Raw genomic sequence first — 27,262 nt, forward strand, 5'->3', positions numbered from 1 at the left:
AGCTACACTGCACAAAGTGTGAAGCAAGGGCACACCCCCCACGCCCAACGTGCAAAATGTCACTCAGATAAAAAGTACCAACCAGCAAGACTCGTAATAACACAAAAAAGATGCACAAAAACATATAAATGAACTGCAAAGAGACACAGAATAATTACAGGAAGGAGCAAAACAGCTACAGACATTAAACAATCAAAAGGAAAAAAAGTCCTTAAAGAGGCACACAACAACTTCAAGTAACACAAAACAACCATAAAAAGACACAAAACAGCCAAAGAAACAAAATTATCTCTGAGACCGAAAAAAAAAAAAAAACCCCATAAGGACTCATGACTCAAAAGAACACAAGACAACCATAATAAGATACAAAGTGACCAAAACTTGGCACAAAGTGACCTTAAAGACAAATAAAACAATTCCAGAGGACACAAAACAACTACAAAACATCACAAAATGACTAGAAAAGACAAAAAAAAAAATACCTCAAAGAGACAATAAATGACCTTAAAGGGACGCATAACTCGAAAGAACACAACAACCATAAGAAGGCACACAATGACTAAAAAATGGCACAAAATGATCTTAAATAGACTTATAGCAACTCCAAAGACCACAAAACAACCACAAGAGGACACAAAATGACTCCAAAATTCACAAAAATACCTCAAAGAAACAGAAAACATATAATAGACACACAAAAGTACCTTATAGAGACACAAAACAACAAAAACAAAACATCCACTGTTAAACGCAGGAGGAATTCAAAGAAAACATTAAAGAAACACGCTGCTCCTCACCTGGCTGATAAACACCACCGCCTCCAAGATTGCCATATCCTGTTCAAACAAAAAGAATATAACAAATCATGACAATGTGTCTGCTCTTATGAATGCATATGCAGTGAGTATGACTTATTATTTTTTTTTTTTTTTGGTTTTTATAGTTGTGGTGATGTCTGCCCCTGTAGTGACATATAGCCTGCGGGGCAGCTGAGGTCACAGTAACGACCTCATTCAAACATCTGCCGGCAGAGTTCTGCTGTTTCAGGGCAGGACTCTCCACGGGTTTGTGTTATCTTCAAACCGTCACACTTTGATGTTGCACACAGTATTATTAACAGTAATCAGTCTCCATCAGGACATGTTGTGTTGTTGACTTGCTCCATTTACAAACACCTAACGGTGCTGTAACACTACAGGAATGGTGGAGCTGGATCCTGTAGAGCTAGAGTGGCAGATAACTGTGTTTCAATCCACTGAAGACTGACGTTCACAACACAAGATGTGTGATATGCATGATCTGTAACAGTGTCACAGGCCTGTTACACTACCTGGTTTGGGGGGTTTAGCTCCAGCACCAACACCGGCACCAACACCAATACCAGCACCTCCCAGTCCAACTCCAGAAGGATACAGCAACCCACCTGTCACAAGGGACAAAAGACTGCCTTACATGTTTGATCTGACTCTTGTGTTTAACCCATTGCTGGCCTGCACAGGATTGTAAGCTCCAGAGTAGTCTACGAGGGCTGTAATTACTGCCTCTGAAACAACAGTTGATTTCCTTCATCAGACCATCCAGCTGGCTTCTCCTTCCTGACACTACACCCCACACAGAAACTTATCAGTTATGTTGGTCAGTTTCCTGCACAGGAAGTGCAGTGCGATGGCATCTCCCGAGCAACTGTCACTTTGAGCACTGGGCAGAACATTTGAGTTTATTTAAGGAGTTGGGGCAACATTGTGTAATAGTGCTGTCAGCCTCCTCTCCTCTTATACATACCATGGCCATAACCATGGTGATATGGCCTGTATCCCCCTGAATCATGATGACAGAGAAAAGTAGTATTATTGACTGGTCGTTCAGCTCATGTTCTACAGTTTATCTGGGGCTGACGCATCCAAAAAATGGCAATAATTTTAAAATATCTTATAAAAAATACATCTTTAAAAAAAAGAAAAGAACATATTTTACTTTGAATGGGGGGAATAACCAGTATTTCTTCTGTATTAACAGACACAGTTGCTTAGTGCTCTATGGTTCACAAAAAAAATTAAATTAAGGTATGATGATGAATGCATGTTAAATGAAATGTTACTGCGTTCTGACCTTGATAACCTCCGGCCGACAGTGGGATTCCTGCTCCTCCTCCTGCTCCACCTACAGCTACAACAAAGCAACAATGCATGAGCCTTCACAAGTAAAACATCTCCAAAAAAATATGCAACAAGAAATCACACTTTGGATAAACTTTGGATGGAGTGGCTTGTTTAAAGCAGAAATATGTTTCCACAAACACACCTGGAGGTTTCAAAGGTTTCGACACAGGCAGAGTGCCGGCTCCAACTCCATATGGAACTAAAGCACAGAAACAACAGAAGTTTAAGTCACCGGTGTTTAAACCAAGTCGATAAATGTTTATAGACAGATTTCGGAAACTTGCCTCCATAGGTTCCACCATACGGATATCCAACTCCAGTTTGACCAACACCTAGGCCTGCACCTATGGAGTAAAAGTGTTAGGAGATCATTGGTGCGAAGACAAGAGATTTAAAATCATCAATCCTGGTTTCTTCCTCTCCTGCTACATCTTGTTATCATCACATTAGCTTCACTGACTTCTTAAAAAACAACAACACTGCGCTAGTTATTGATTTTAAAAAATGGTCCTGTTAATAATATCTTAAGTCATTCAACATCTTATTTATCACTTGGAAAACTGAATTAAATTTGAAAAAATACATTCTCAGGAAAAAGGTGCAGACACAAAACACAAATGTATCTATGTATGTATCTTCAGATTCAGTTTAAAAGGAGGATTAAATGTCAATTTTAGAAACTAATTTATTAGTTTGTTTTTTCAGAACATAATTACAGGGTTCCCACAGCATATGGAAAGTTAAGTTTCAGTATTTTCTTTTAATTTTCTTTTACTCCATGCTGTAAGTGTTAAATACTAGTATTCAGAGTTTCTTTGTTTGTTTTGTTGTCTTATGTACATGCTCCTGCAGCCAACCACGTTTTCCTCTTAGCGACAATATGATTTGACCGAGTTAGACTAAATTAAATGCATGAAAAACACCTTGGATTTGGTCTTATGTCCATCACAGGTAAAACAATGCAGATTAGGGATAAAATACTGCAGACTTGCAGATGTAATAAACTGATGACTGTTCAGTCTGCTGGAGGTATAACTGGGTAAAAGAAGAGCCTGATGCAGCATTTCCTTATATATTAACTGCTGCTTTTATTGATTCAAGTTGAGCCATTAACTGTCCAGACAGAATGTGCACGGTAAGATGAATACAGCCCCGTGTGTGAAGCTTTGTCAATAACATTGAACAGGATCATAAAAAGTGTATTAGAACATCATTAGGATGTTTTTATTCTAGAATGACGAGGTGAATATAATTGTATATAAACGCGCAATGTCATGGCGGCTACATCCATTTTTTGTGCAGTCTATAGTTTAAATCTATGAACTTAGAAGTTGTACTTCTGTCAAGTTCATGACCTTCAGGATAAATATGACATTATGCATTACATACATGATAGTCTTCAGTCACACACCTGGTGTTTTCTTGCTTCGCATACAGGATGACTGATTTAATGTCAAGTCTCTACACTTTTGCACATTCTCTGATCAATATTTTTCCACATGCTGCACAAAACTATTCAGCTCCCTTAAACAGTTTTGCATATTTGTCATAGCATTTTCCTATTCTATATTCATGCTCTCTTTACAGTATTTTGCCTTTATACTTTTTTAATATTATTTTGATATTATTTCCTCTAAATATGCTTTTTACATGCACCAAATATTGAGGCAAATAAATTGTAATTGAAAACATACTTGTCAATAAACTTTTTTCTGATTTCAACTTTTTCTGATTTGAAAAAGTTGAAAGTTGATTTTAACTTTTTCTCAGATCAATTTAATACATTGCAGGCATGAGCGGATTATGAGATAATGGGCCCCCGTGCACAGATATGCAAAAGACCCATCGCCTCTCCTACATATGAGCAAGACACACAGACTTTGAGGTTGTTTTGCTTCTTTTTTTTCTTTATATTTTTCATGTATTTGTGGTGGTTGTATGTCTTTTTTTTAAGTAATTTTGTGTCTTTTTTGGTTGTTTTCTCTCTCTTTTTAGTTATCACATTAGTGTAAAAATCCATTACAGTTAATGAAATATTTGCCTCCTTACCTGGTAGGAATGGTTTAGGTGGTTTGCCACCTGTGCCAACACCAAAACCTGTAAACAGCAGTGTTAAGTGTTATTACAGTTACCGACTAGACTGACAAACAACCATAGCTGATGTGTCTGCCTTTGTCTCCATCATGTGGCCACATAGATTTATTTTACTATCCTATTAAGTTTCAACAACAAAACACTGCTTGAGGCCTAAAAGCAACATGGAGTTGTTAATTTAATTAAAAGCATAAATATTGGCATACCTCCAGGTTGTTGGACTCCTGTTGCAACTAAAGGAGAGAAGAGACTACTACATGAACTATCAAACATTTCACATTACAAAATCTTTCAAGTAATAATGCAATTGAGTGTGTTTTGATAAAAACACACAACACAGAAAGAAGGAACTCTAAACTGGTGGAAAAAAAGCAGAGCTGTATGATGTAAATCTCCCAAAAGAAAACAACAACAAAATACAGCCAAATAAAAGGCAAAAACATTAACTACTTACAAACTTAATTATATTTCCAAGACTTAACTACGACTAAATGACTTTGATTACTTTTATGAAACAGATTTTTTTTACAATTCTTAACAAAAAATAATTAAGTTGTAATAACGAGTTGAGAGTTTTTTGTTTTTTTTAATTTAGGCTTGAACTATAAAAGTCGCATGACTAGGTAAACAATAAGGTTCATGTGATATCACTGCCTGACATTACTCTTATATTTCTTACATTTTAGTAAAGCTCAGATACAAATTGAGATTGTTTACACTTACCAGGCTGACCCTGCCCTGTTGGACCAACTAAAACACAGGCAGAGGTTACATCAGTTAACGTCCTATATCAAATATAAACTCTCACAAAAGAGAGTGCAATCTCACTGGGCAATAATTTAAACTCAGACAGAGCAAAACACTACATGTGGGATAAATCCAACAGATTGTTGTAAAATAATGGCTCATAATCAATGCACATGTAAAAAAAACTAAAAAAAAAATTAAAAAAAAATGCTCTTACCACCAGATGGTGCTGGAACACCTGCTCCACCTGTAACATATTTAATTATATCTAATGTCTGAATACAAGCTATGCAAAATGATAGACTGTTAAGTATTTTTTGGTAGATGTGAGGGAAAGGCATATTTACCAACACTTGTGCCAGCTGTAAAATAAAACAAAAACAAATTAAGTACTGTATAAAAAGTATATATTCAGTAGGACAATTAATTAAAAACAATTTCATTTGTACAACTTACCACTGGGCTGAATAATGCCACCAGCAACTGTCAAAACAGACAGAAATAAGTTACATTAAAACAGGTTAAGACACACAACAGAAATAAATGAAATACAATGTGTACTAATTTTGAACCTACCACCTGCCGCCAGGCATCCACCACAGGAGTACGAAATGCAAGAAAAGAATGAAAAGACAAAATCAGTCAAATTGTCTCTTAAAATGTTACATTTCTATAATGTTGTCTGATTTGTTTGGTTACACTAAAAATAAAGAAATATACAGTTGCTCTTAATGATGAAACTATAAAATCGAAACAAATTTGACAAAACTGGAAAGGGAAAGTATGGGAAAAAAACAATCAGGAACAAAAGAACATACTCCACTTGAAATAATACAAAACCAACATTTAACGTGACAAGAAAATCATGTCAAGATGTCAAGAAGATGTCAAGCTGTACAAAACAACAATCTACTGACAGGTAGTGTTCCACAGCCGGGGATTCAAGGCTCATATACATACATATCTATATTCACTGTAAATCAAATGTCACATTTTTATCCTGGAAATATGTAAATGAAATGAAAATCCTGGAAACATCATGAAAATCCCCCGCTGTAGAATGTAAACTGTAATACTATTCAGGAGAAAAATGTAAACATTCGAACAGTCAAAACAAACTTTACACATTTAAGAGCGATGAAGTGTGGCAAATGACATTCCCGCATTAATCGAGCACTTCTTTCTTAATATCTACTAATTAGATTTGCCATTATCCAGAAAATACAGCTGTTATGGCAATGGAAGTTATCTACCAAGCACAGCATTAGTGTTAGTGAAAAGAAACGGAGAAAAAGAGGCCACACCTGTCATAATAATGTGGGAGTGGCAGAGTTAATGTTGTTGTAATGCTGACAGAAGTGATTTAATAGTGCCTTTCTTTAAAGTGCGGAAATGAAACAGAATGGTACTGAATCTATCAACTAATTTCTGCTAAGTGCAGTTCTCTACAGTCTGTCCAAATAGTATTTGAGAGGATAAACAGCTATCAATAGTAAGAAAAAAATATTTTGTTAAATTTGGATGCTTCTTAAAGCATTGAACTACAAAACACTTGTTTCAATAAACAAAAGAGTCTTAAAGGAACAGTTCACCCCTGCTCAAAAATGCACATTTTTTACTCTTACCTGTAGTACTACTTATCAATCTATCTATATATTTTTTTTTTGTGTGAGTTGCAGAGTATTGGAGATATTGGATATAGAGATGTCTGCCTTCACTCCAATATAATGAAACTAGATGGCACTCAGCTTGTGGTGCTCAAAGTACTTTAAGCACCACAAGCCGAGTACCATATCCTGTAGTTTGATTGTATTGGAGATAGCAGAAATCTCTACGGTCGATATCCCAAACACTCATCAACTCACACAAAAATGATCTAGATTGATAAATAGCAATCTAGAGTACCAGTAAGAGAAAAAATATGTATTTTTGACATGAGGTGAACTCTCCCTTTTAGTGCATCTTTTGGGAGAAACAAGTGCATTAACAAATACTGAGTGGACTGTCTCACACTACATCAGAGTGGCAAATACATTATAACTGAACTACAATAGAGAACCCCAGTAATGAGTCCTAAAACCCGGAAGTATGTTAGCATTTCAGCACCCCCAGTTCCCTCGTCTTAAAGTCAGTGGGATTTTTGAATGGGTTAAATAAGGTCTGTGGTAAGCAGAAGCTTAAGAGACTTTCATAATATACATCAGTCAATACCCCACTGTGAACTCTGAAGCTTTTATATGTCCTAAAAAAGACAGTTGCTTACAAGTGGCTTAATAAGACTACAGAATGTCATCACGCTGAAGTGCGCCGAACACGGCTTTACAGCCTCGTAACAGTGACGGTGCAACTTGAGTGTAGATTGCTTTAGCCCAGCAAAAGCTTTTTACTTCTGGCGATTGCATTTAGGCTTCAAAAATCCTGAGAGTGGTCATCTGTGAAGATTATTTTACTAAACATGTAAGTATCATAAATGTTTGTTTAGCGCAGAGTTTATTTTCCAAATCCAAAATCCAACAGAAAAATCCCATAGGCTTTTTGATGAGGGAACCAGGACAACGCTTCCGGGTTGGCCTACAGATAAACATCATCCCTGGGGCACTCTATTTGATATATATATATACTAATTCCACAGATTTTACTTCATGGTTAAAGGTTTCATGCAAACAGCGAGTCTTACTGGGCCGTGGGACCTCTGTGGTATTGCCAGTTGCGGCAATAGGCGTGGGCTCTGCCAAAAGACAACAGTTTCAACATTGTCACGTCAAACAGCCGCAGAGTGAGAGACACTAGACATGGCAAAAGCTGTGCGGTAGTCTGTGATACTGCCACAGCTGCTGTAAGCTAGAGGTGGTCAATAGCCAGTAGCACTAGCAGTACACACAACATGAGTTTTGTTGGCAGAAAATTGGTGAAAAACATAAAGCTTGGATAAATGATGGTACAGTACTGACGCCGTCACCCCAGGGTTGCTACATATACATTGATATGGCGCTTCTTTCTTTTCCATCCATATGATGTATATCGATAGCTACTGCAAAAACATACGTTTTAATGTGTGGACAGTAAAATCCTAGGAAATACAAGGCACGGGCATTTCACTGTACCTGGTTTGGGAGTTCCTGCTGGTCCTACATCCTTTGCTGTAAAAGTTTTCAAAACATTAAAAAGATCACTGACAATGCAAAAGAAAGAAGAAAAAATGCATTCTGAGCTTTACCCGGCACCGCAGAACCATGTGGGCCACCACTGACAGCAGTACCTGGAGTAGCTCCTGGCACATCAAGTCCTACTCCAGTGACTCCTCCTGCAAGAGAGATACATGAGGTCAGCAAACTAATGCCACCAATTTCTGCTACATAACAATACCACCAGCCTGCGTGGAAGTCTTCAACTACAGTACTGTGCAAAAGTCTTAGGCCACCATAGATTTGTAGCTCTAGCAAAATTGTTATGAAAAAAAAAAAAAAAATATATATATATATATATATATATATATAAAAACAACAAATACAAAGGACGTGTACAATGTATTAAAACACCAAAAAATGGTTTCTTCAGACTCATACAACATGTCTTGAATGTGACCTGGTATAAAAAAACACCAGAAAACTAGTATCATAAATCTTATATTGTCTGCCCAAGACAGTTTAGTACATGCTAGTGGAAAGAGAGGTCACACTAAATACTTGCAACTTTAGCCTGTTGTAGTTGTTTTATTCTGAAATATTTGTATTTTTAATACTGTATGCATATTTCCTGCATGTTCTGGTTGTATTTTAGTGAAGAGACTACAGGGAAATTAGTATGTATGATCATTATAACCATACTCAAACAACAAGTCAAAGCCAGAGACTTTTGAACAGTTCTGTATATCCAACCTCTCACAACTCATTTGTTCTTCAGTCTGTCGACATATTAAATCAAATTATGGTTTCTTATGGTAGCCTCAGTGTACCTGGGTCGAACACTGAATGAAATAGGGAATGAGTAATATGTTATACTGCCTCCACTTTTTATACGTCCCGGGATGCAAGACAAATTTCGGATTAAATTTCGGATCAAATTAAACTAAAATCCTATCAATAATGGATCTTATGTATCTGTGTGCAACAGAGCTCTGAGCAAAGCCCTGAATGTCCTCAAAAATCCTAAGCATGCCACTGCCTACACCTGACCTGCGCAGGGCTGCTGCAAATAAATTTGACTCTTGGCAAAGATGGGGACAGCAAATGACAAAAGTTTAGTTATTATATAATTATTATTAATGTTTGCGTCCTCCTGTCATTTCACAATATTAGCCCCCAGGAAGAGCAAGTTGAGTACACCTGACGTATCAGCTACCTTCCTTAAGCTGGATGGAAATTGTAAGCAGATGATGGACATTTTTATTAGTTTAATGTGACTAAATGATTGCCAGAGTTTCCAGGTTCTCCTTACCAAGTTTTGGTGGTTTCACACCTCCCGGATATCCTGCAAAAAACATACCCTTATCAGTATCAACACTGAACACAATCATTTTGTGTGATAACTATGGATAAAGAACAGTACTTCTGCTGTTTCCTCATACACATGCAGTACCTTCAGCCCCAACCCCTGTGGGTACACCTCCTCCAGTCCCTGCTGTCCCTTCCAGCCCTGCTCCTAACCCTGTTCCAGCTCCTCCTGCAACACCTAATTAACAGAAATAGAGCAAGTTTGATCAATTGTACAGTGCCCTATAATTTTGCCCTCCCTATTAAAATCAGCACAAGACAAGACTGGATTTATAGACTCAGAATGGATGTTAGTGCCAAATTTAAAGAAAGTCCCTCAAGATTTTTTGAGATATCATGTTCACAAGAATGAGACAGACAGGGTCATACTGACTTTAACCTTTTTACCACCAAAATCTAATCAGTTCATCATAGAATTCAAGTGGACATTTCTGCCAAATTTGAAGAAATTCCCTTAAGGTGCTCTTGAGATAATGCCTTCACACGAATGGGACGTATGTACGAATAACTCGAAAAAGTCATGCCACAGCATGGTGGAAATGGAAAAATTAGTATACATGTGTATGAACGTGTAGTTCATGCACCAAAGAATAAAATTAAATATAAATTTGGATAACATAAAGCAACACAGAATAAAGATGTACATCACTGAATGTGTAATTTGTGTTTGTGAGCTATGTATTATACCGTATTTTGCAGCTTTTGCAGCAGCAGAGTACTGTCCACCTCCTAGTCCTGCACCAGGAAAAACTCCTGCTCCTCCTGTCCCTCCCAGTCCTCCTGTTCCTAACCCTGCTCCAGCTCCTCCTGCTCCTCCTGCAACTCCTAATTCAGAGAAATAGATAAGGTTGCATGATTAGTTTTGTTTGTAAAATCAAATTAAACATTGGATAAGATAAATGAGAAAATATATTTCTTATTATTAAAAATGTTATAATAATAAAAATGTGCTTAAACACTACTGAATGTCTCTTAATGTATTATAATTGTGTGCTTATGTATTATACCATATTTAGCTGCTTTTGCTGCAGCAGAGTATTGTCCACCTCCTACCCCTGGTACAAAACCTCCTCCTGCTCCTCCCAGTTGTCCTGGTCCAAACCCTGCTCCAGCTCCTCCTGCAATTCAATTTAAAAATTGTACCCTTCCTATCAGCATTAGTTTATTCACAAGAAAATGTCTCTGAATGTGCAGCGCTTACTTTACCTACCGTATTTAGCAGCTTTTGCAGCAGCAAGTCCTGCAACTCCTCCTGCTCCTCCTGTTCCTAACCCCTGTCCAGCACCTCCTGCAACTCCTATTGAAGGGAATTCAAGCAGGCTGCATCATTAGTTAACAGTCAATAAAGTCTCGTAATTAGTAGGATATGTTGCAGTTATCATTGTAAAATTAAACATTTGCATAAGAAAATGTCTTGACTGAGTTGTATTAATGTAATTTTATGCTTATTTCTACTGTGGTTTCCCTCAACTCCTCGTACCACACCAGGTACTCCTCTAACAGTCTAAATCCTACACTGGGCCCTTGTCTTACTGAAATATTTTGATGAAATACTATATTTACTCATGCACTCTAATTAATGCTGCTAAACATTTACATATTTGTCTCTTGCACAAAATTATCGTCATCTCATTAACATACAGTCTAAGGTCGAGAAAGTGTAAAGGTGATTCAGATGATTATTCAGTATCTCACCAAATATCTCCCCCTTGGTTCCTGAGATATGACTTCAAGTAATAGCTAGGAAAGTGTTAATGCAGAAAATTCTGATGTTGCACTGAAGTAGACCTTTGACTGATTTTTTTAAAAAATTATTTTTGGAACTTTTATTTGATAGTACAACTTAAGCGTGAAAGGAGGAAAGAGAGGGAATGACATGCAACAAAGGGCCAAGGCCTGAATGAAACCCATGGTCGCTGCAGTAAGGACGTAGCCTCTGCACATGGGACACCCATGCTACCAGCTGAGCTGCTGGGCGCCCCTGTCCTTTGACCTTTTGAATATTATGTCATCAGGTCATCATTATTTGCTATTAGATAATTGTGTGAAGTCTTGTCATAATTACATATGAATTCTTGAGTTATGGCTATAAACATGTTTTGTGAAGTCACAGTGACCACTCACTGTACTCTTCTTGAGTACACATTTTGATTTGAATTTGAAGAAATTCTTGAGCTATCACGCTTATGAGCAGCCCGAAAAACAGCTCCAGCCAAAGCTATTGCTGGCCCAGAGGCTTGCAATAACTTAAAGAAAACATCTTACCATACTTTGGGGGTTTGACTCCAGCACCAGCTCCATAACCTGACAGGAGGCAACATAATGTCTGCGACAGAGAATCCATTACATCATATTAAATTATCATAAAAAAACAGCAATTTTACAACTTACCACCATAGCCGCCAAACCCAGGAAGAACCTGTCCTGCTCCACCTGGAACTCCGCCCCCTCCTAGGCCTGCTCCTGGGACTCCTGTTGGGGAGTGAATAAAGATCTAATCTCCTGCACCTCTATGAATGAAAGATTACAGCTGGAGTTTTTTTTCTCCATCTACTGTCATTATCATTCTTACAAACCAAATTAATTTCATTAATACATCTGAGGTGCAATCTTTCAAAACTCATGACTGAAACATCAGCTGCATATTATAGTGTTCTACATGAAAATCAATGAGTAGATAAGGACTGAGAAATACACGAGACAAGACATGGTAAACAATAAACTCTGTCAAATGGCAAAGACTCACCATATTTAGGAGGTTTAGCACCAGCAGCCAAAGCTGTAACACAACATGCCAAACAGAGGTTGGATTAAAACGTGATCGTAAAACTTAAGCTAAAGCAATTATCTATCTATCGATCTATCTATGTGGACCATTCTTACATCCATATCCTGGTAAAAATGGTACTCCTCCGGGAATAACTCCTGCACCTGCACCACCACCAGGAACTCCCCCTGCCCCACCTGGACCTTAAATACAAAACAATAAATAAGTAAAATTAAAAAATCACATAATCATGCACACTCACGTATAATACTACTGAAAATGTGATGGTTTTGATCTGTAATATTCCAAAGAATGAATTCCAGTTACCATATTTAGCAGCTTTAGCAGCAGCAGAGTATCCCAGTCCTCCACCTCCAAGTCCTCCACCTCCCAGTGCTCCTGTTCCTCCTAGTCCACCCACTCCTCCTAGTCCTCCTACTCCTATGGAGGACAAATATTTCCATGTTAATCTAGTGGTATCGTTTAACCCTTTAGAAGCTGGATCAACATCAGTTCTCTTGTGTTGCATTCAAACAGCTTTCACAAGCTATTACAAACGTGAATCTGAAACAAATTGGTTTGATATCTGTCAAAAACATGGTATAAAAAAGACAAACAACAACTTGCCAAGAATGTCCCACAAATTGAAAGAAATTAGTAAAAGGTGACAAGAAAATTAGCTTAAAATCATATTTAAAAAAATATAGATTTAAAATTATTAAAATTTTATATGTAAAGTTATATCACAGTGGGAATATATACTGTGTTATACTGATTATTTCATTTCAGGTTTTAGCACTATTTTCCCAGGCCATTTCCTTGTTTGTTTATTACTTTTTTCCTAATAATTTTTTTATAATGTAATAATATTTATAGGTATATTTCTTGTAACTTTTTACTAATTTCTTTCTGTTTTTTGGGTCATTTCTTCGAACTATATAAATAGGTGTATTTAATATCACCCCAATCTCATGGGCTTTGCATCTTAAAATGTTATCATGCTGGCTGTATTTCAGTTGTAATAGTAGGAGCTACGGGGCCAGCGTTGAGCATCATCAAAACTGTAGAGTTGCTGGGTGTTTCAAAGGTATCAGTATCAAAGCTGTAAAAAAATACCGTACGACAGCAGGACTATTGCTTGTGATCTTAAACCCTTTATATCAATCTAAGCACCTCTGGGGTTTCTGTCATGGCCTTTGGCTCACACATAGCTGGGTACTACTGCTAGAAATCATATTCATCCATAGGGAGACATAACAAGTTATGATATTTGATATTAATAATAGCAATCTATATTACCATATTTAGCAGCTTTGGCAGCAGCAGAGTATCCTCCTCCTGCTCCTCCTGTGCCGCCCAGACCTCCAGTTCCCCCAAATCCTCCTGTGCCTCCAAGTCCTCCTGTTCCTCCCAGTCCTCCTGTGCCTAATCCTCCCACCCCTGTGCAAAACAGGTTCATCTCATTAGTCTATTTATGTAAAGCTAGCTCCATGTTTAAACACAGTCAATTTAATTGAGTGTGCTGGCAATTAAAGAACAAATCGGAGCAAGATGCATTTATGAGCACAGTGAAATAATCCAGTTTGGTTTTGTTACCTTAAGTAATGAGTTTACTGTATAGTCTAGAACGATTTACCACCACACATATTTAAATTTCATATAGGCAGCATGAACAAAATAAACATTTGATTGTACATCTGTAAAACCTGAAATCTTACTGTTTTCACAGTGAAAGACTTTAAGTTCAACTAAAATCACATTTTGGCATCCTGTTTTTGCAGTCAAAACTCATGCATATGAAAATTGTCTAAAAAGGAAGCCATCTGATCAGCTACATGGAAACATACAAACTATACATAGCACGTGCATTACATTTAACTAATTAAGTAACATCATTTAGATCAGGATCTCCTTTGCAAGAGGGACTTGAGTAAAGAAATACAAAAGATGTGTTGGGACCACCAGACTCCACCAATTATTTCTTTATTCTTGCGACTTTAATCTGGACTTGTAAGATTGTGTACTGTTGGCAAGCTGTACCAAAAGACAAGAAGTATTTACGTGGCTTAAAGATAAATCTGATATAAAAATTTTTTGTCTGCAAGAAACCCATTCAACACCTGAAAAAGAAGCACTCTGGAGGTCGGAATGGGATGGTGAAATTTACTTTTGTACAGTCAAGTAACAGCAGAGGAGTTATGATTATGCTTAAAAAAGATCTGCCTTACACTATTCATAATTTACTATCAGATTCAGAAGGCAGATGGATAATCATGGACCTAACTATTGATAATTTGAACATACAGTTAATCAACTTATATGGCCCTAATGATGATAATGCAGTTTTTTTTGAAAATATATTCAAGCAAGTTAATACTGTGAAATCACAGGTAATCATAACAGGAGATTTTAATACTGTTCTGAACATAAAAATGGACAGAGCCGGTACAACTACTATTAATAACCACCCACAAGCTTTAATTGAAATAGAAGTGAAAAGCATCATTAGATTTAGTGGATATATGGAGGTTTGAACCCAGGGTCCATAAGATATTCCTGGCGTGAGAGGAAGCAGGCTAGCTTGACTTGATTATTTCCTTATATCCTTTTCTTTGGTTTCAAAAATAACAAAATCTTATATTGGTGAAAAACTGAGATCGGATCACTCTATAGTATGCCTCAAAATAATAACATCAGAATACCCGCGAGGGAAAAGGATACTGGAAATTAATAAATCTCTCTGAATAACCCAGAATTTATTGATAATACAAAACAGTTCATAAATGAATTCTTCAGATAAATGAAAAAACAGCCAATCACCTCATATCGTTTGGGGCGCATTTAAATTGCCTTTAGAGGACACTGTATAAAAAATCATCAATTAAAAAAAAAAAACTACACAAAAAGAAAATGGTCTAATTAAAGAAATTAAAAGAACTAAATGAGGAAATAGACAAAGCTTATTCACAGGAGCTCTCTGAAATATTAGAACAAAAACAAGATGAGCTAGAGAACATATACTATGAACGTGCCATGAGGCCAAATAACCCAATCTAAGGCTGTATGGATGGAGCAGGGGGAAAAATGTACTTTACAGTTTTTAAGACTACAGCAAAGAAATATAGCTAAAAAAATATAACCAGCTTAACTACACCAAACAGTACTATTATAAACCCTCAAGAGATTTTAAATATGGAAGTGGAATATTTTCAAAACTATTTTAGCAGGAAAACACAGAATCCTGCAACTACAATATTTTCCTCCCGGAGTCAATAGAGTGCGAACTTACAACAGAACTACAGCAATCTTGTGAGGGGAGATTTAACGGAAGATGAAATCCTCGAGGCTGTTAGATCTTTCTCTCGGGTAAAGCTAGTGGTTTGGATGGTATTCCGATGAGGTATATTCCACCTTCTTCAATGAACTCAAAACTTATCTTTTAGCTTCATTTAATTACTCTTATGTCAATGGTTTCTGTCAGAAACACAAAAACAAGGTGTCATTTAAGCTGCTGTTGAAACAAAATTCTGATGGCCAATATAAAGACCCAACAAAAATGGAAAATTGGGGCCCTTAACATTACTTTGCTGTGATAACGCATACTTGCTAAATGTATAGCTTCACGTATAAAAAAAGGTTATAGGCAATATCATAAATCATGAGCAGGTAGGATTTAGCAAAAGGTAGATTCATTGGTGAAAATATTAGACACATCATCGATTTAATAGAAGATTGTCAAACATATAATAAACCTGGTATTCTGTTTATCTCAGATTTGGAAAAGGCTTTTGACAAAGTAAACTGGAATTTTATTTACAATACACTTAAGTTTTTTTAATTTTTGGGAAAAATATTATAAGATGGGTACAGACTTTTTATAATCAACCAACCAGTAAAATACTAAATTATGGATATTTATCGGACAGTATTGCACTATCTAGAGGAGTCCGGCGAAATTGTGCTCTATCACCTTATTTATTTATTTTATGTATGGAAATATTGGCCATCAGAATCAGAAATAATGTAGCAATAAAAGGTCTGCAATTGCACAATAGAGAATGTAAACTCACAATGTATGCCGATGATGTAACTTTCTTTTTACAACCAGAAGAAGAATCTCTCAATGAGCTAATTAAAGAATTGAATATATTTCTCAATTCATTCAGGGCTAAAGCAAACTACGAGAAATGTGCAATTATGAGACTAGGAAATATTCTTGGAACAGACTATCAGTTAAAATCTGCAGCACCAGTGAAATGGACAGAACAATGATGTTAAAATTCTGGGTATACATATATTTAATAATTTAAAAGACAGTAAAATTCAATTATGAAAATAGAATGAAGAAAGTGGAGAAACTATTACTTCCATGGAGAGGAATTCCTTTATCCTTAATGAGTAAAGTTACATTAATAAACTCTTTAGTCATTCCACAATTTGTGCATTTAATGATTACAATCCCTTCCCCAGAGAAATCATTTCTAAAACTTTTGAACAAAAAATGTTTAAATTTATCTGGAACAATAAACCAGATAAGATTAAGCGACAATAAATGTACAATTCACTAGAAAATGGGGACTCAATTTAAAAAATCTAGAGATGATGAATGAATCTCTGAAAGCCTCATGGATAAAAAAATCTATCTTAATCAAACTGGATATCTAGCCTTGGATTAACAAATAAATATGAATTTTTCAAAAAGTAAACTATTTATCTATTTTCAGTTAAAAATACCCATATTGATTATATATTACAAAACAACCTTGATGGCATATCCACATTCTTCAAAGATGCATTGAAATCATGGCTAAATTTCCAATACTATCCTCAGATGGCGTTTATGAGTTTCAAAATCAATTATTATGGATGAATTCTAATATATTAATAAATGGTCAACCTTTCCTGTGGAATACATGTTTACAAGCAGTTATGTTTATCAATGATCTTATTAATACTTCTGGTGAAATGTTCTCATATTCAGAGTTTTGTAGTAGATTTGGAGTTTGTGTCAAACAATTCCAGTATAATCAATTATTATCTGCAATACCAATTAAATGGAAACAAGCGATAAAAGGAAAAATTAAGTTATTAGTATATAAACCACAGAGTAGGTGCAATGCATGGCAAAACGAGGAACATAAACAAAAAGATATACATGTTTTATTTACATACATCTGGGACAACCTTTTCCCCCATAGAATCTGCAGGAAATGGGAAGATGAATTCAACCTCCTATTCTTTGGAAACACTATTTTAGGAATATATATGTTAGTGCTATAGACACTTACTCAAGGATGTTTCAACTAAAGATATTTTATAGATTATAGCAACTAATAAGCATCTTAAATTATGTAACATCACAGGAAGCTCGTGGTGCAGATTCTGTGGGGTTGAAGAGGAAGATTTAATGCATCTGTTTTACTTTTGCATATGTGGCCCAATTTTGGATGGCTGTTCAGAAATGGTTGTTTGAATTCAAAATTAAAATAGACATTTGTCCCATTAGCATTGATGTTTGGAGAGTTTGAGAACTTTCAAATCAATGTAGTGAATACAATATATTTTGTGGGGAAAAATCTTAATTTTAAAGGGAAATCAAAGGAAGATCTATGTATAACTAGATTTAAAATAAATTACACCAAAATTCACACTTGAAAAAGTCATAGCGGCAAATCTAGGCAAATTATGCACTCACAAAAAAATGGGAAAAAATATTCTGGGACATACTCTGAATAATTTTTGGATTCAAATAAGAGACTAAAACAACCATTTCTTTTCATTTGCTGGGTACAAATTTATTATAAAAGCATTACTGTGTATGATTAATTTTGGGTTAGAAAGGAAGAAGAAAGAAGAAAGGAAGAAAAAAAAAAAACTTAAATAAATTAAAGCTGTGTATGTATAAAAATGAAATATACGAATTTAGATATGTATAAGGAACTTGCATGATGAGAAGAGATTATGTCAAATCTTTGGTATATATGTAGGTATGAATATAAAGTGTTTGAATGTTTGTTTTTTTTTGGGTGGCTCTAGTGTACCAAGAGTGCGCACAGTGTATGGTGTAGGTGTTGGTATATATGGAAATTTATAAGTAATATTATCTTTGTAATCATTGTATGTTGGTACATACATTAATAAAAAAAAAAAAAAAAAAAAAAAAAAAAAAGATTGTGTACTGTGAGTTTAGTTATCTCAAAATGGCAACTGAAGCCCTTTTGTTTTTCAGACAAAGGACAGACAAATCAACTCAGTTTCCAACAATCATATATTTTTGAAACCTTTGTGCAAAAACCTGCACATTGAGTCGTTGATCAAACAAAATTGATCACTGTGGCAATGTGACCTACAACATCATCAGGCCAACAAAAAAAGTCTCTGCTTTCTGTTCTCAATTTTCTCCTGAGACCCCCAGCAAGTTGGGTCACTGCTGCACCTCTAGAGCCTAGCTCTGTTCACCACATGTGGCCTGCTTCAAGCAGACAAAGACCTCTTTTTAGCAGTAGAGAAGATTAGACGAGTTACACTTCACAAGCAAAGAAGTAACAACATTAGTAAAAAAAAAAAAACCTCATTAACTGAACTGCATCGGAACGACTCTTCTAAACCAGGCTCATCCACGACGGATAACTGCCGGCTAACAAGGCACCATACCGAAACCTCCCTGCATTCATGTACAGCTAACGTAACAACTGGGAAAAGCATTAGTACAACTGTACAGACTAAACAAGACTGTTTCACTTCCGTCAATATATGTATTGATTTGTCTTTATTCAATGAGGTGATTGTTGTACTCTCTTTGCGGAAAGGTTATTGGGTAGTTGGCTTTGCCAAAACTAAGCTGATGTTAGTGCCTGCAAATTAACATTCTTTTTAACTAACCGGCACCTTTACACAACATAGAAAAACACTCAAACACAAACACACTTAAAGAAGGAACTCAAGAGTTACCACTTCACAGGGTTTTTTTGTTCTTTTGTTCATCAACTGACCACATGGGAAGGCAGACTTTTTGACCCCTTTTGGATTTTATCTTTATTTCACAAACGAAATCCCCATACCGTATTTAGCAGCTTTGGCAGCAGCAGAATATCCTCCACCTCCTCCAAGTCCTCCTCCCAGTCCTCCAAGTCCTCCTGTCCCTAAATGTCCTCCGGTGCCTCCTAGTCCTCCAGTTCCTAATTGGCCTCCTGCGCCTCCACATCATTAAAAGTAATACTTAATACACATAGAGAAAGTATTTTGTACTTTTGAAGAAGTACAAGTTAAAGAGCTGATACAATGTTAAGCTAAATATGATAATGTCAATTATATACTATACCATATTTAGCGGCTTTGGCTGCTGGTGAATATCCACCAACCACTGGTGCACCTCCTGGTAGCCCTCCTGGCACACCACCTGGTACTCCTCCTGGTACACCACCTGGTACTCCTCCTGGTACACCACCTGGTACACCACCTGGTACTCCTCCTGGTACTCCTCCTGGTACTCCTCCCGGTACACCACCTGGTATGCCTCCAGACCAATATGAAAGGAGAAGTTCTTATAAAACTTGAGGTAAAATTTCTAACTTGTTATGCTTTTTAGGTACCTAAAGGATGAGTGAATAAATGATGAAAAATCTTGTGCAACAATTTCATCTTAAACATGCTTCCATGATACAAAATCATTAATGTTCTTACCATATTTAGCAGCCTTCGACCCAGCTCCATATCCCGCTGTAAAATATTCAAACATAGGTATGCATTTTATAACATTTTTAAAACTACAGTACAGAGAAAAACAGAATGTAATGAACTTCTCAGTAATGAGGCCACTAACTTGGCAATAAAGTTTTAGTTTAGATTTTTATGTAATTTTCTAGATATCGTACCTCCTGGCACCTGCCCTGGAAACAGTCCACCAGTGCCGCCAACACCACCAACACCACCAACACCGCCAACACCACCAACACCACCAACACCACCAACGCCACCAACACCTGAAGTAAAAAGCACAGATTTATGTAAGAATCAAATATTTTCCGTACTGCTTTTTCTTCATAGCATTGAAAGCATTGTACTGGTAATGAATGTGGTAAACTACCATATTTAGCAGCTTTAGCTTGAGCAAGTGAGAGGCCCCCAGCCCCAACTCCTGCAGAACAAAAAGACATTTAACTATTGAAGAGGTTATTCACTGACAATAAAAGTTAAGAGGGTTATGAGGGTGCAAACATGGCTATACTCTTTTGCTCTTTTATTTTGTTCATGATGTTTGCTAGATATCTTACCTCCTGGCACTTGCCCTGGATACAGTCCACCGGTTCCACCAAGACCTCCAACACCCCCAACACCACCAACGCCACCAATGCCACCAATACCACCTGTGCCACCTACACCTGGAGCAGGGAGCACTGACTTTAGTAAAATACAAATATGTTCTGTATTTAAGCTACATAACATGTATCATTTTTCTTGAAAAAAAGCATTGTCTGGGTAACAAATGTATTAGATTACCATATTTGGCAGCTTTAGCCTGAGCAGGTGAGATGCCCCCGGGCCCCACTCCTGCGTAATGGAAAAAAAAACATAACACAAGAAAAACCCCATTGAGCATTCTTCAGTCTTCACTACCTTTCTACTCCATATCAGTTAACTGTATATTTGTAAAAACACTCACCAGTTCCAACAGGATATCCAGGCTGTGACCCAGTGCCACCATTACCATAGCCATAACCTGAAACATTGTAATGTGACACATCATTAATCAGTGAACTGATGCCACAGTTATACCAAACACCAAAATACCAAATAATTATTTAATGTTTTAGAAAAAATCTTTACCTAAAGGTAGTTTGCCACCTCCAGCTTTTGCTCCATAGGCTCCTGAAAAGACATACAACATTTGAGAGAAGAAGAGCCAGAAAGATTCTGCGCATACACACATAATAATAAGCAACAAAGTAAATAACTACTGTGTCTAAAATAAAAATCCTCTGGGATATTGCTCATACCTTAAATGTAATTAATTTGACTTAATTGCTCAAAGACAGTCCATAATCCTTTAAAGGTCTAGTGTGTAGGATTTAGGGGCATCTATTGGCAGAAATGAAATCTAATATTCACTACGAAAACTATGATTTCATTAGTTGATAATCACCTGAAAATAAGAAATGTTAGGTTTTCTTTACCTGAGAATGAACCACTTATATCTACATGGGAAGCAGCTCCTCTCCCACAATGCCCATCATTTTCTACAGTGGCCCAGCACAGACATATTAACCACTGGCTCTAAATAGGGCTATTTGCATTTATTTTCACATCAGCCACCTTAGTTATCCTATATGCCTGCACATGGCAAAAGATTTAGTTCTGCAGTCTCACCACTGGATGCCACTAGATCCTACACACTGGACCTTTAAAATACAGCGGAAATGACTTCATTTAGTCATTGCAGAGATTTGTGAGTCCCAGTAAGAGTTAGCCATGTAGTTCATTGCTTCGGCAGAATTATGCTTTTCAGCTAAATATTCAGATTTTTTTTGTTTTATACTTTTTTGGTAAATCCAGAAAGTCTCTTACAAAGCACTTAGTTATGTTGCATCATTCATTTGTCTATTGTCTGCAGTGATGCTAAACTTATGCAGCTTTACCTGCCATCACATAACATAAATGTCTTTATTTTGATTGGCAAGCCATTTTACTTAGTAATCCTCATGAACAAATGTACAGTATACCAGACTCATCAGATGTCTAAATATACTATAATATGAAAACCTCTGGATGGAGTTTGGCTCAAGACTATGGGCAATCGTCTGGACACTCTCTCTTTACGTTTTTACTATCATTATCAAGAGCCCTTTAATAAATTATTTTGCATAAATTTAGTTTTATAAACCTGTCATCCTTACATTTAAGAGATTTTGTAGCACCCTGATGAACATGGGTGAGTTGGCAAGCTTACTCTATTGCAGCAAAGTTTAGCAGCAGCGTTTGGGATTGTCTCATCCCCTGCAGGAGCACAGCAGCGTAGCTGTTGGGCTCTCTGCAAGCAGGCAATGGCGAAAATGTTCTGCTTTTGGGACCATCAGAAATCCCCAAAGACAGACTTCTGTCTTTAAAATCTACCAGTCGTAAACCCACCATAGAAAACTTTAGGGTGATACCCATAGAAGTGCCCGTTGGTTATCAGGCCATAATGCAAATAAGTATGTCTGTGTGCTGGAGAAAAAAGAACTGTAACATCACCAAAGTTCAAAAATTCTCTGTGAACATATAACATCATATGATTAGAATAATACCATTTCTGAATAAGACTAAAGATTCAGATCACACCTTGCAATTTGGGTGATTTAAGGGGGTATCCATGAAACACTCCTGGCTGCATCGGCCCCCCATACCCACGGCCTCCTGTAATGAAGGAAATAAATGCAAATCTTGATCAGTCAGTAACAATGATACAGATAAATTTGTTTGTAATACAGCAACAATCATAAAGTTACCTGGTCCTTGACCCCCTTGTCCTCCTCCTCCAACTGCATTAGAAAATCGCATAATCCAGTCAGGGATGCAGGTGAAAGATCATTGTTTGAAAATGTAAATACTAGACAGAGTTTCAGCAATACAACAAACACAGTAAACTAAACCCTGGCCTTTTAACTAAGTAAACACTGTGCCGTTTTGTTCCTGCAGCATGACACTTTGGATAAGCTGCATACAGACTATAAAGTTGTTGGTGTATAATGTTCCTTGACAACTACTGATATTTTTTATTTATTTTATTTTATGAATTAATTCATTCAGTCTTTGGTTTTGTATGTGTTCCATTGAAGATATCTTTGTATTACTGTATTAATGTATTTATATTTTTCAATAGTTTTACTTATGTAGAACTGCTCTGTTCCCTGTGTTTTCATTTTTTTAAAGTGCAATAAAACAGTGCTAAAAAATTAAAAAGAATACAAGTGCCATTCAATGGTGTCTAATGAAATCCAAAATCAGCCAACACTAAACCTTACTTGATTTAGGATTAAGGTCAGTTCCAGTGGCCACTCCAGGCAGAACACCACGTCCACCAAATCCTGAAGGAGTCATAAGCAATTTCTCTTTGAAAATGAGCATCATTAAATCCCAGTGTTTGTTTGCAAGTGCACTGATCACTCACATGGTGAAACACTTGACAAATAATTACAAATAATGCTTAAGATTGATCGATGAAAGAGTCAAACCTTGTCCTGGCACCAGTCCACCTTGGTAAAGTCCAGGCACACCTACACCTGCCACAGCCAATCAGTAGACAATAAGTAAGTTTTCTTCACAAGCTCAAGGTAACATAGCATGACTAACTGATATACAAGCCATCATTTGTGGGTGAGGTATTCCTTTAAAGTGCAGTGTGAATAGCTTTTATTTCAGTTTCTGTTTTGTATGAAAGTTTTGTTTGAAAGTATACAGATGTAGAGGAAGCTGGTTTATAATCTCACATGAAGACAGCCAATATAAACAACTGTATTTTGCCAATAATTAACATATTTAAAAACAATTCCAAGCACACCAAACATCTGCCACATGCAATGGAAAAATGAAATTGATCTGCTTCCTAGTGAACTGCATCCTGTCTGCCCTCAGCCATGTGAGCATATTGTTGAGTCTACAAAACCTGGGACTTTGGCAGCTTTCTTTCCTCCAGCACCACCAGCACCACCGCCACCTCCTGGAAGGCCTGTCTGAGGAATAACAGGTACTGAAAAAGAGATTAAATAGTACTTAGATCATCAAACAAGTGTGAAAGCATACAAACATCTTTCTTGTTAAGTGCTGAGACCAAACAACCATAAGTAGAATTCCCACCTCCCAAAGACTCTATACACTGTTAAAGTTTTTACTTTATTATACCAGAAAAAGAACTGTTTGAAGCACACAGTAAGGTTTTCTTAGTTAGAAAAATCAATTCCACTGTACCAGACAAAGAGCCACTTTGGGGTATGAAATGCTGTACTGTTCCTAAAGCATTGAAGTAAAAATTGAAACGTCAGTGGGAACAGTATTGCAAGTCATTGGGAGGCAGAAATCACAGTTTGACAAACATAAACAGTGCACACTGAAATAAAAAATGAGCGAGCAGGTAAAAATGATGTGTTGTGTGTGTCTTGCCTCCAGCAGGCACTGCAGCTCCAGTTCCCGTACCTCCAGGAACTCCTCCTGTCCCAAGCGCAGTTCCTCCTGTCCCTGTTTAAGTACAAAGTGCCCAGACACATGTAAATATGGAATTTCAGGTTTGAGGTTTTAGTCCCTGTATCTTCAAAAGGGGGTCTGCAAACCTTACAGGCACCTCAGAGTTACTGCACTGGAGCGGCCAAATTAGTGTTTGGAAATTTAAGTATGTTACACTGTAACACGAATCTACCACATTATTAGCACGATAAAATGGCTTATCTGTTAAAAAAAAAGGAAAAAAAAAATTGACGGTACACAACATTAATGATAGGCTAACTGCTATCCATGAATGATGTTAGTTAGCTAACATTAATCACTAATACAGCAGTGGCATGAAAATATGGCTAATTTTAAAATATGCTGGTATTATCATTGTTTTTAGGAGAAAATTATTGAAAAAAATTGTTAAGAAATTAATGAGGCAAGTTTTTATTCTTTGTAAACTTAATTTTTATATTAATCAACTTATAAAAAAATAATCTTTGGAATAGTCAATAAATATGTTGTTAGATTAATCAACTAATTGAAAAAAAATATCATTAGATTGATCGAGAAAAAAATTACTAGGTGCAACAATTCCTACCTCAGACACAAACATGATGTATAAATTTATTAATCTACCAATATTTATTATCTTAATATCTTAGCATTGTTTGCAATGTACCATAAAATGGTATATTTACACATGGGATTTAAGACCACATTACACATTATTGTAGGTCCAGTTTAATATGCAACTCAGTTTTATAAAATATATGTAGTACGGGGTCCCTGCTCCATCTCTCACTTTTACCTAAGGGGTGATGAAAACCTTTCAACACAAGTACTCTATAGTTGCACCTCCCGTGGCCGCTGGAGGGCCCTGTGATACTGAACTGGAGTTATAAGCAGGTGTGTGGCTTGTGCCAAACTTGACCTCTTCAGCAGGGAGCCAGATCCACAGACCCACCGTTGGTATTGAGAGCTGCTAATCTGCCCCTACAAGTCTGTCATCACTCCGTGATCAAAAGCAACATGGCTGCATTTTAATCTAATCAGGAGAGGCGGCCAGCATGCGTGGCATTTGCCTTGCCTCATCAAATGCTTCATTTATTTGGCTATCCCCTCGTGCAGGAAATGAGCTGTCAGCTTCACTTGTAAGGGAGCTGGCAGCACAATAAAACACATTGGTTTGTTTGCTTAAACTTTTTCAACATTTACAATCTTAAACTCCCCATATTTTGCCGCACAGACATTGCGCACTGCCTGTAAGTATGTGGCCTGGGAGATTTGGTGAGTAAAAGTTTGGCCCCAGAATGTTTTGTTTTATGTGCTCTTTCAGGGGAATTCAATGTTATTTCGAGTGTCATGAAAACAGCACAGACAGACTGATTCGAGGGACTGCAGTTTTATCATTGCCAACCAATACTTAACAGTAGGCTCTTTGCCATAGTACAGTCCTAGTCATGATTGGGCCCTCCAGAGTCCATGCTTCATCAGCCTGCCTAATTTCAAGGAAATCATGTGCACATACACGGCACAGACTTTGAGGTCACGCTGGGCTCCGCTAAAGTTCAAACAGTCCAAGGTTTGCAGGTACACCTTAAAAATGTACACGTGTTTGCCAAACAGTGTTTTTCTTGCTGAGTTACCATTAATGTGAAACATTCAGTTTGGCTTCCTCATAATATGCAAGCATGCGGATCTATCAAAGTTCAGTTCAAGTTCGTACAGTAGTTTGTCATCAGGCCAACAATCAGCTTACCTCCATGTGGAAGCAGAGGACCTCCTGCACCTGTGATGAGGACAACCACAGCAGTATTTGTCATTATGAAAGATTCGGGAAATTGTGTTTTTCATGTTGTTGTCTCAGCAACAGTGACCAAATTTAGACAATACTTAAATCAAGCTGAATATGTGTCCAGTTGATACTCATGGTCACTTCCTTAACCAGGCAAGGGTGCAGATGACCACCATAGCAGGGCAGGAGTCAAAACCAACTTAACTGAGTCCAAGTCAGGTCCAGGACCAGGCCCAGTCCAGTCTGAGTCAAGAGCAAGTCCAAACGCAGTAGAGACCAAATCAAAGGCAAGGCCAGAGCAAACCATGTTCACAACCATTTTGTGGTCGATTTCATTACGGTGGAGTCGGCGGATATTTTGTCTCGCTAGCTTAGGTAGCAAGCTTGTGATTGTCTGTAAGTGATGTTAATGTTCAAAAACTCTGGTAGCAAGTGAGGAGCTCAAAGCCTGTCTAGACTGCAAAATTGGCGCAACAGTGGAATGAGTCTTAAAATTAGCATTTCAGCAGTTCCGATTCCCTTATCTCAAATCTAATAGGGTTTTTGAAGATGTTTTTGGTAAGATGCTTGAAATAAGGTGCGTGGTTAAGACAAGATTAAAAGATGTTCACGTTTTGTTCTATGGTGTAAAATATGTCCGCAAATACCCCACTGGTGAATCATTTGCTAACAAGCAGGTAAATGAGACTATATAGCCTCAACACGCTTAACTGTGTCAAACACAGCTTTACAATTTCGTTTTGGTGGAGATGTTTAGTCATACAGCCGCAGTGTAGTTCATTTATAGCCTTATAACATTTGCTTTTTACCTCTGGCGATTGCATTTGGGCGTCAAAATTCATAAAAGTGGTGTTCATTTGTGAAGATTATCTTACTTTTTTGAAGAGAGAACCAGGGCAATGCTATGTTCATGTCAGTCCAAAAAAAAAAAAAAAAAACTCATGGTGTTGGTAGACTAAAGCCACATTCTGCAGACTGCAACTGATCCAGAATCAGCAGCCAGGAACAACCTGGCCAGTTCTCA

General features: G+C 37.0%; 1 protein-coding gene across 15 annotated transcripts in view; it reads right to left on the bottom strand.

Annotated features, from left to right (window-relative positions):
* Positions 1-27,262, bottom strand: part of elna (elastin a) — a 112,746-nt gene that overhangs the window by 7,216 nt on the left and 78,268 nt on the right. For 2 of the 15 annotated variants that reach the window (XM_088078906.1, XM_088078907.1), the window contains 42 exons: positions 26,203-26,232; positions 24,396-24,470; positions 23,902-23,985; positions 23,471-23,518; positions 23,261-23,323; positions 22,745-22,777; positions 22,578-22,652; positions 21,087-21,128; positions 20,923-20,979; positions 20,760-20,810; positions 20,534-20,641; positions 20,347-20,397; positions 20,135-20,242; positions 19,944-19,979; positions 19,582-19,776; positions 19,322-19,456; positions 13,560-13,700; positions 12,588-12,701; positions 12,377-12,463; positions 12,240-12,272; positions 11,885-11,965; positions 11,759-11,797; positions 10,704-10,790; positions 10,501-10,611; positions 10,181-10,318; positions 9,579-9,671; positions 9,438-9,470; positions 8,218-8,304; positions 8,105-8,140; positions 7,676-7,728; positions 5,457-5,484; positions 5,348-5,362; positions 5,218-5,247; positions 4,977-5,003; positions 4,460-4,486; positions 4,209-4,256; positions 2,444-2,503; positions 2,302-2,358; positions 2,110-2,166; positions 1,783-1,818; positions 1,331-1,423; positions 798-836 (listed from right to left, as the gene is read on the bottom strand). In XM_088078906.1, the coding sequence (XP_087935032.1) occupies positions 798-836; positions 1,331-1,423; positions 1,783-1,818; positions 2,110-2,166; positions 2,302-2,358; positions 2,444-2,503; positions 4,209-4,256; positions 4,460-4,486; positions 4,977-5,003; positions 5,218-5,247; positions 5,348-5,362; positions 5,457-5,484; positions 7,676-7,728; positions 8,105-8,140; positions 8,218-8,304; positions 9,438-9,470; positions 9,579-9,671; positions 10,181-10,318; positions 10,501-10,611; positions 10,704-10,790; positions 11,759-11,797; positions 11,885-11,965; positions 12,240-12,272; positions 12,377-12,463; positions 12,588-12,701; positions 13,560-13,700; positions 19,322-19,456; positions 19,582-19,776; positions 19,944-19,979; positions 20,135-20,242; positions 20,347-20,397; positions 20,534-20,641; positions 20,760-20,810; positions 20,923-20,979; positions 21,087-21,128; positions 22,578-22,652; positions 22,745-22,777; positions 23,261-23,323; positions 23,471-23,518; positions 23,902-23,985; positions 24,396-24,470; positions 26,203-26,232 (2,841 nt within the window). Of the gene's footprint in view, positions 1-797; positions 837-1,330; positions 1,424-1,782; positions 1,819-2,109; positions 2,167-2,301; positions 2,359-2,443; positions 2,504-4,208; positions 4,257-4,459; positions 4,487-4,976; positions 5,004-5,217; positions 5,248-5,347; positions 5,363-5,456; positions 5,485-7,675; positions 7,729-8,102; positions 8,141-8,217; positions 8,305-9,437; positions 9,471-9,578; positions 9,672-10,180; positions 10,319-10,500; positions 10,612-10,703; positions 10,791-11,758; positions 11,798-11,884; positions 11,966-12,239; positions 12,273-12,376; positions 12,464-12,587; positions 12,702-13,559; positions 13,701-19,321; positions 19,457-19,581; positions 19,777-19,943; positions 19,980-20,134; positions 20,243-20,346; positions 20,398-20,533; positions 20,642-20,759; positions 20,811-20,922; positions 20,980-21,086; positions 21,129-22,577; positions 22,653-22,744; positions 22,778-23,260; positions 23,324-23,470; positions 23,519-23,901; positions 23,986-24,395; positions 24,471-26,202; positions 26,233-27,262 lie in introns of all 15 variants that reach the window. The other 13 variants (XM_088078908.1, XM_088078910.1, XM_088078909.1 and 10 more) reach the window with 13 other exon arrangements.

Source organism: Plectropomus leopardus, chromosome 6, assembly GCF_026936395.1.
Source record: "Plectropomus leopardus strain MGB_pleo_1.0 chromosome 6, ASM2693639v1, whole genome shotgun sequence".
Lineage (NCBI taxonomy): Eukaryota > Metazoa > Chordata > Actinopteri > Perciformes > Serranidae > Plectropomus > Plectropomus leopardus.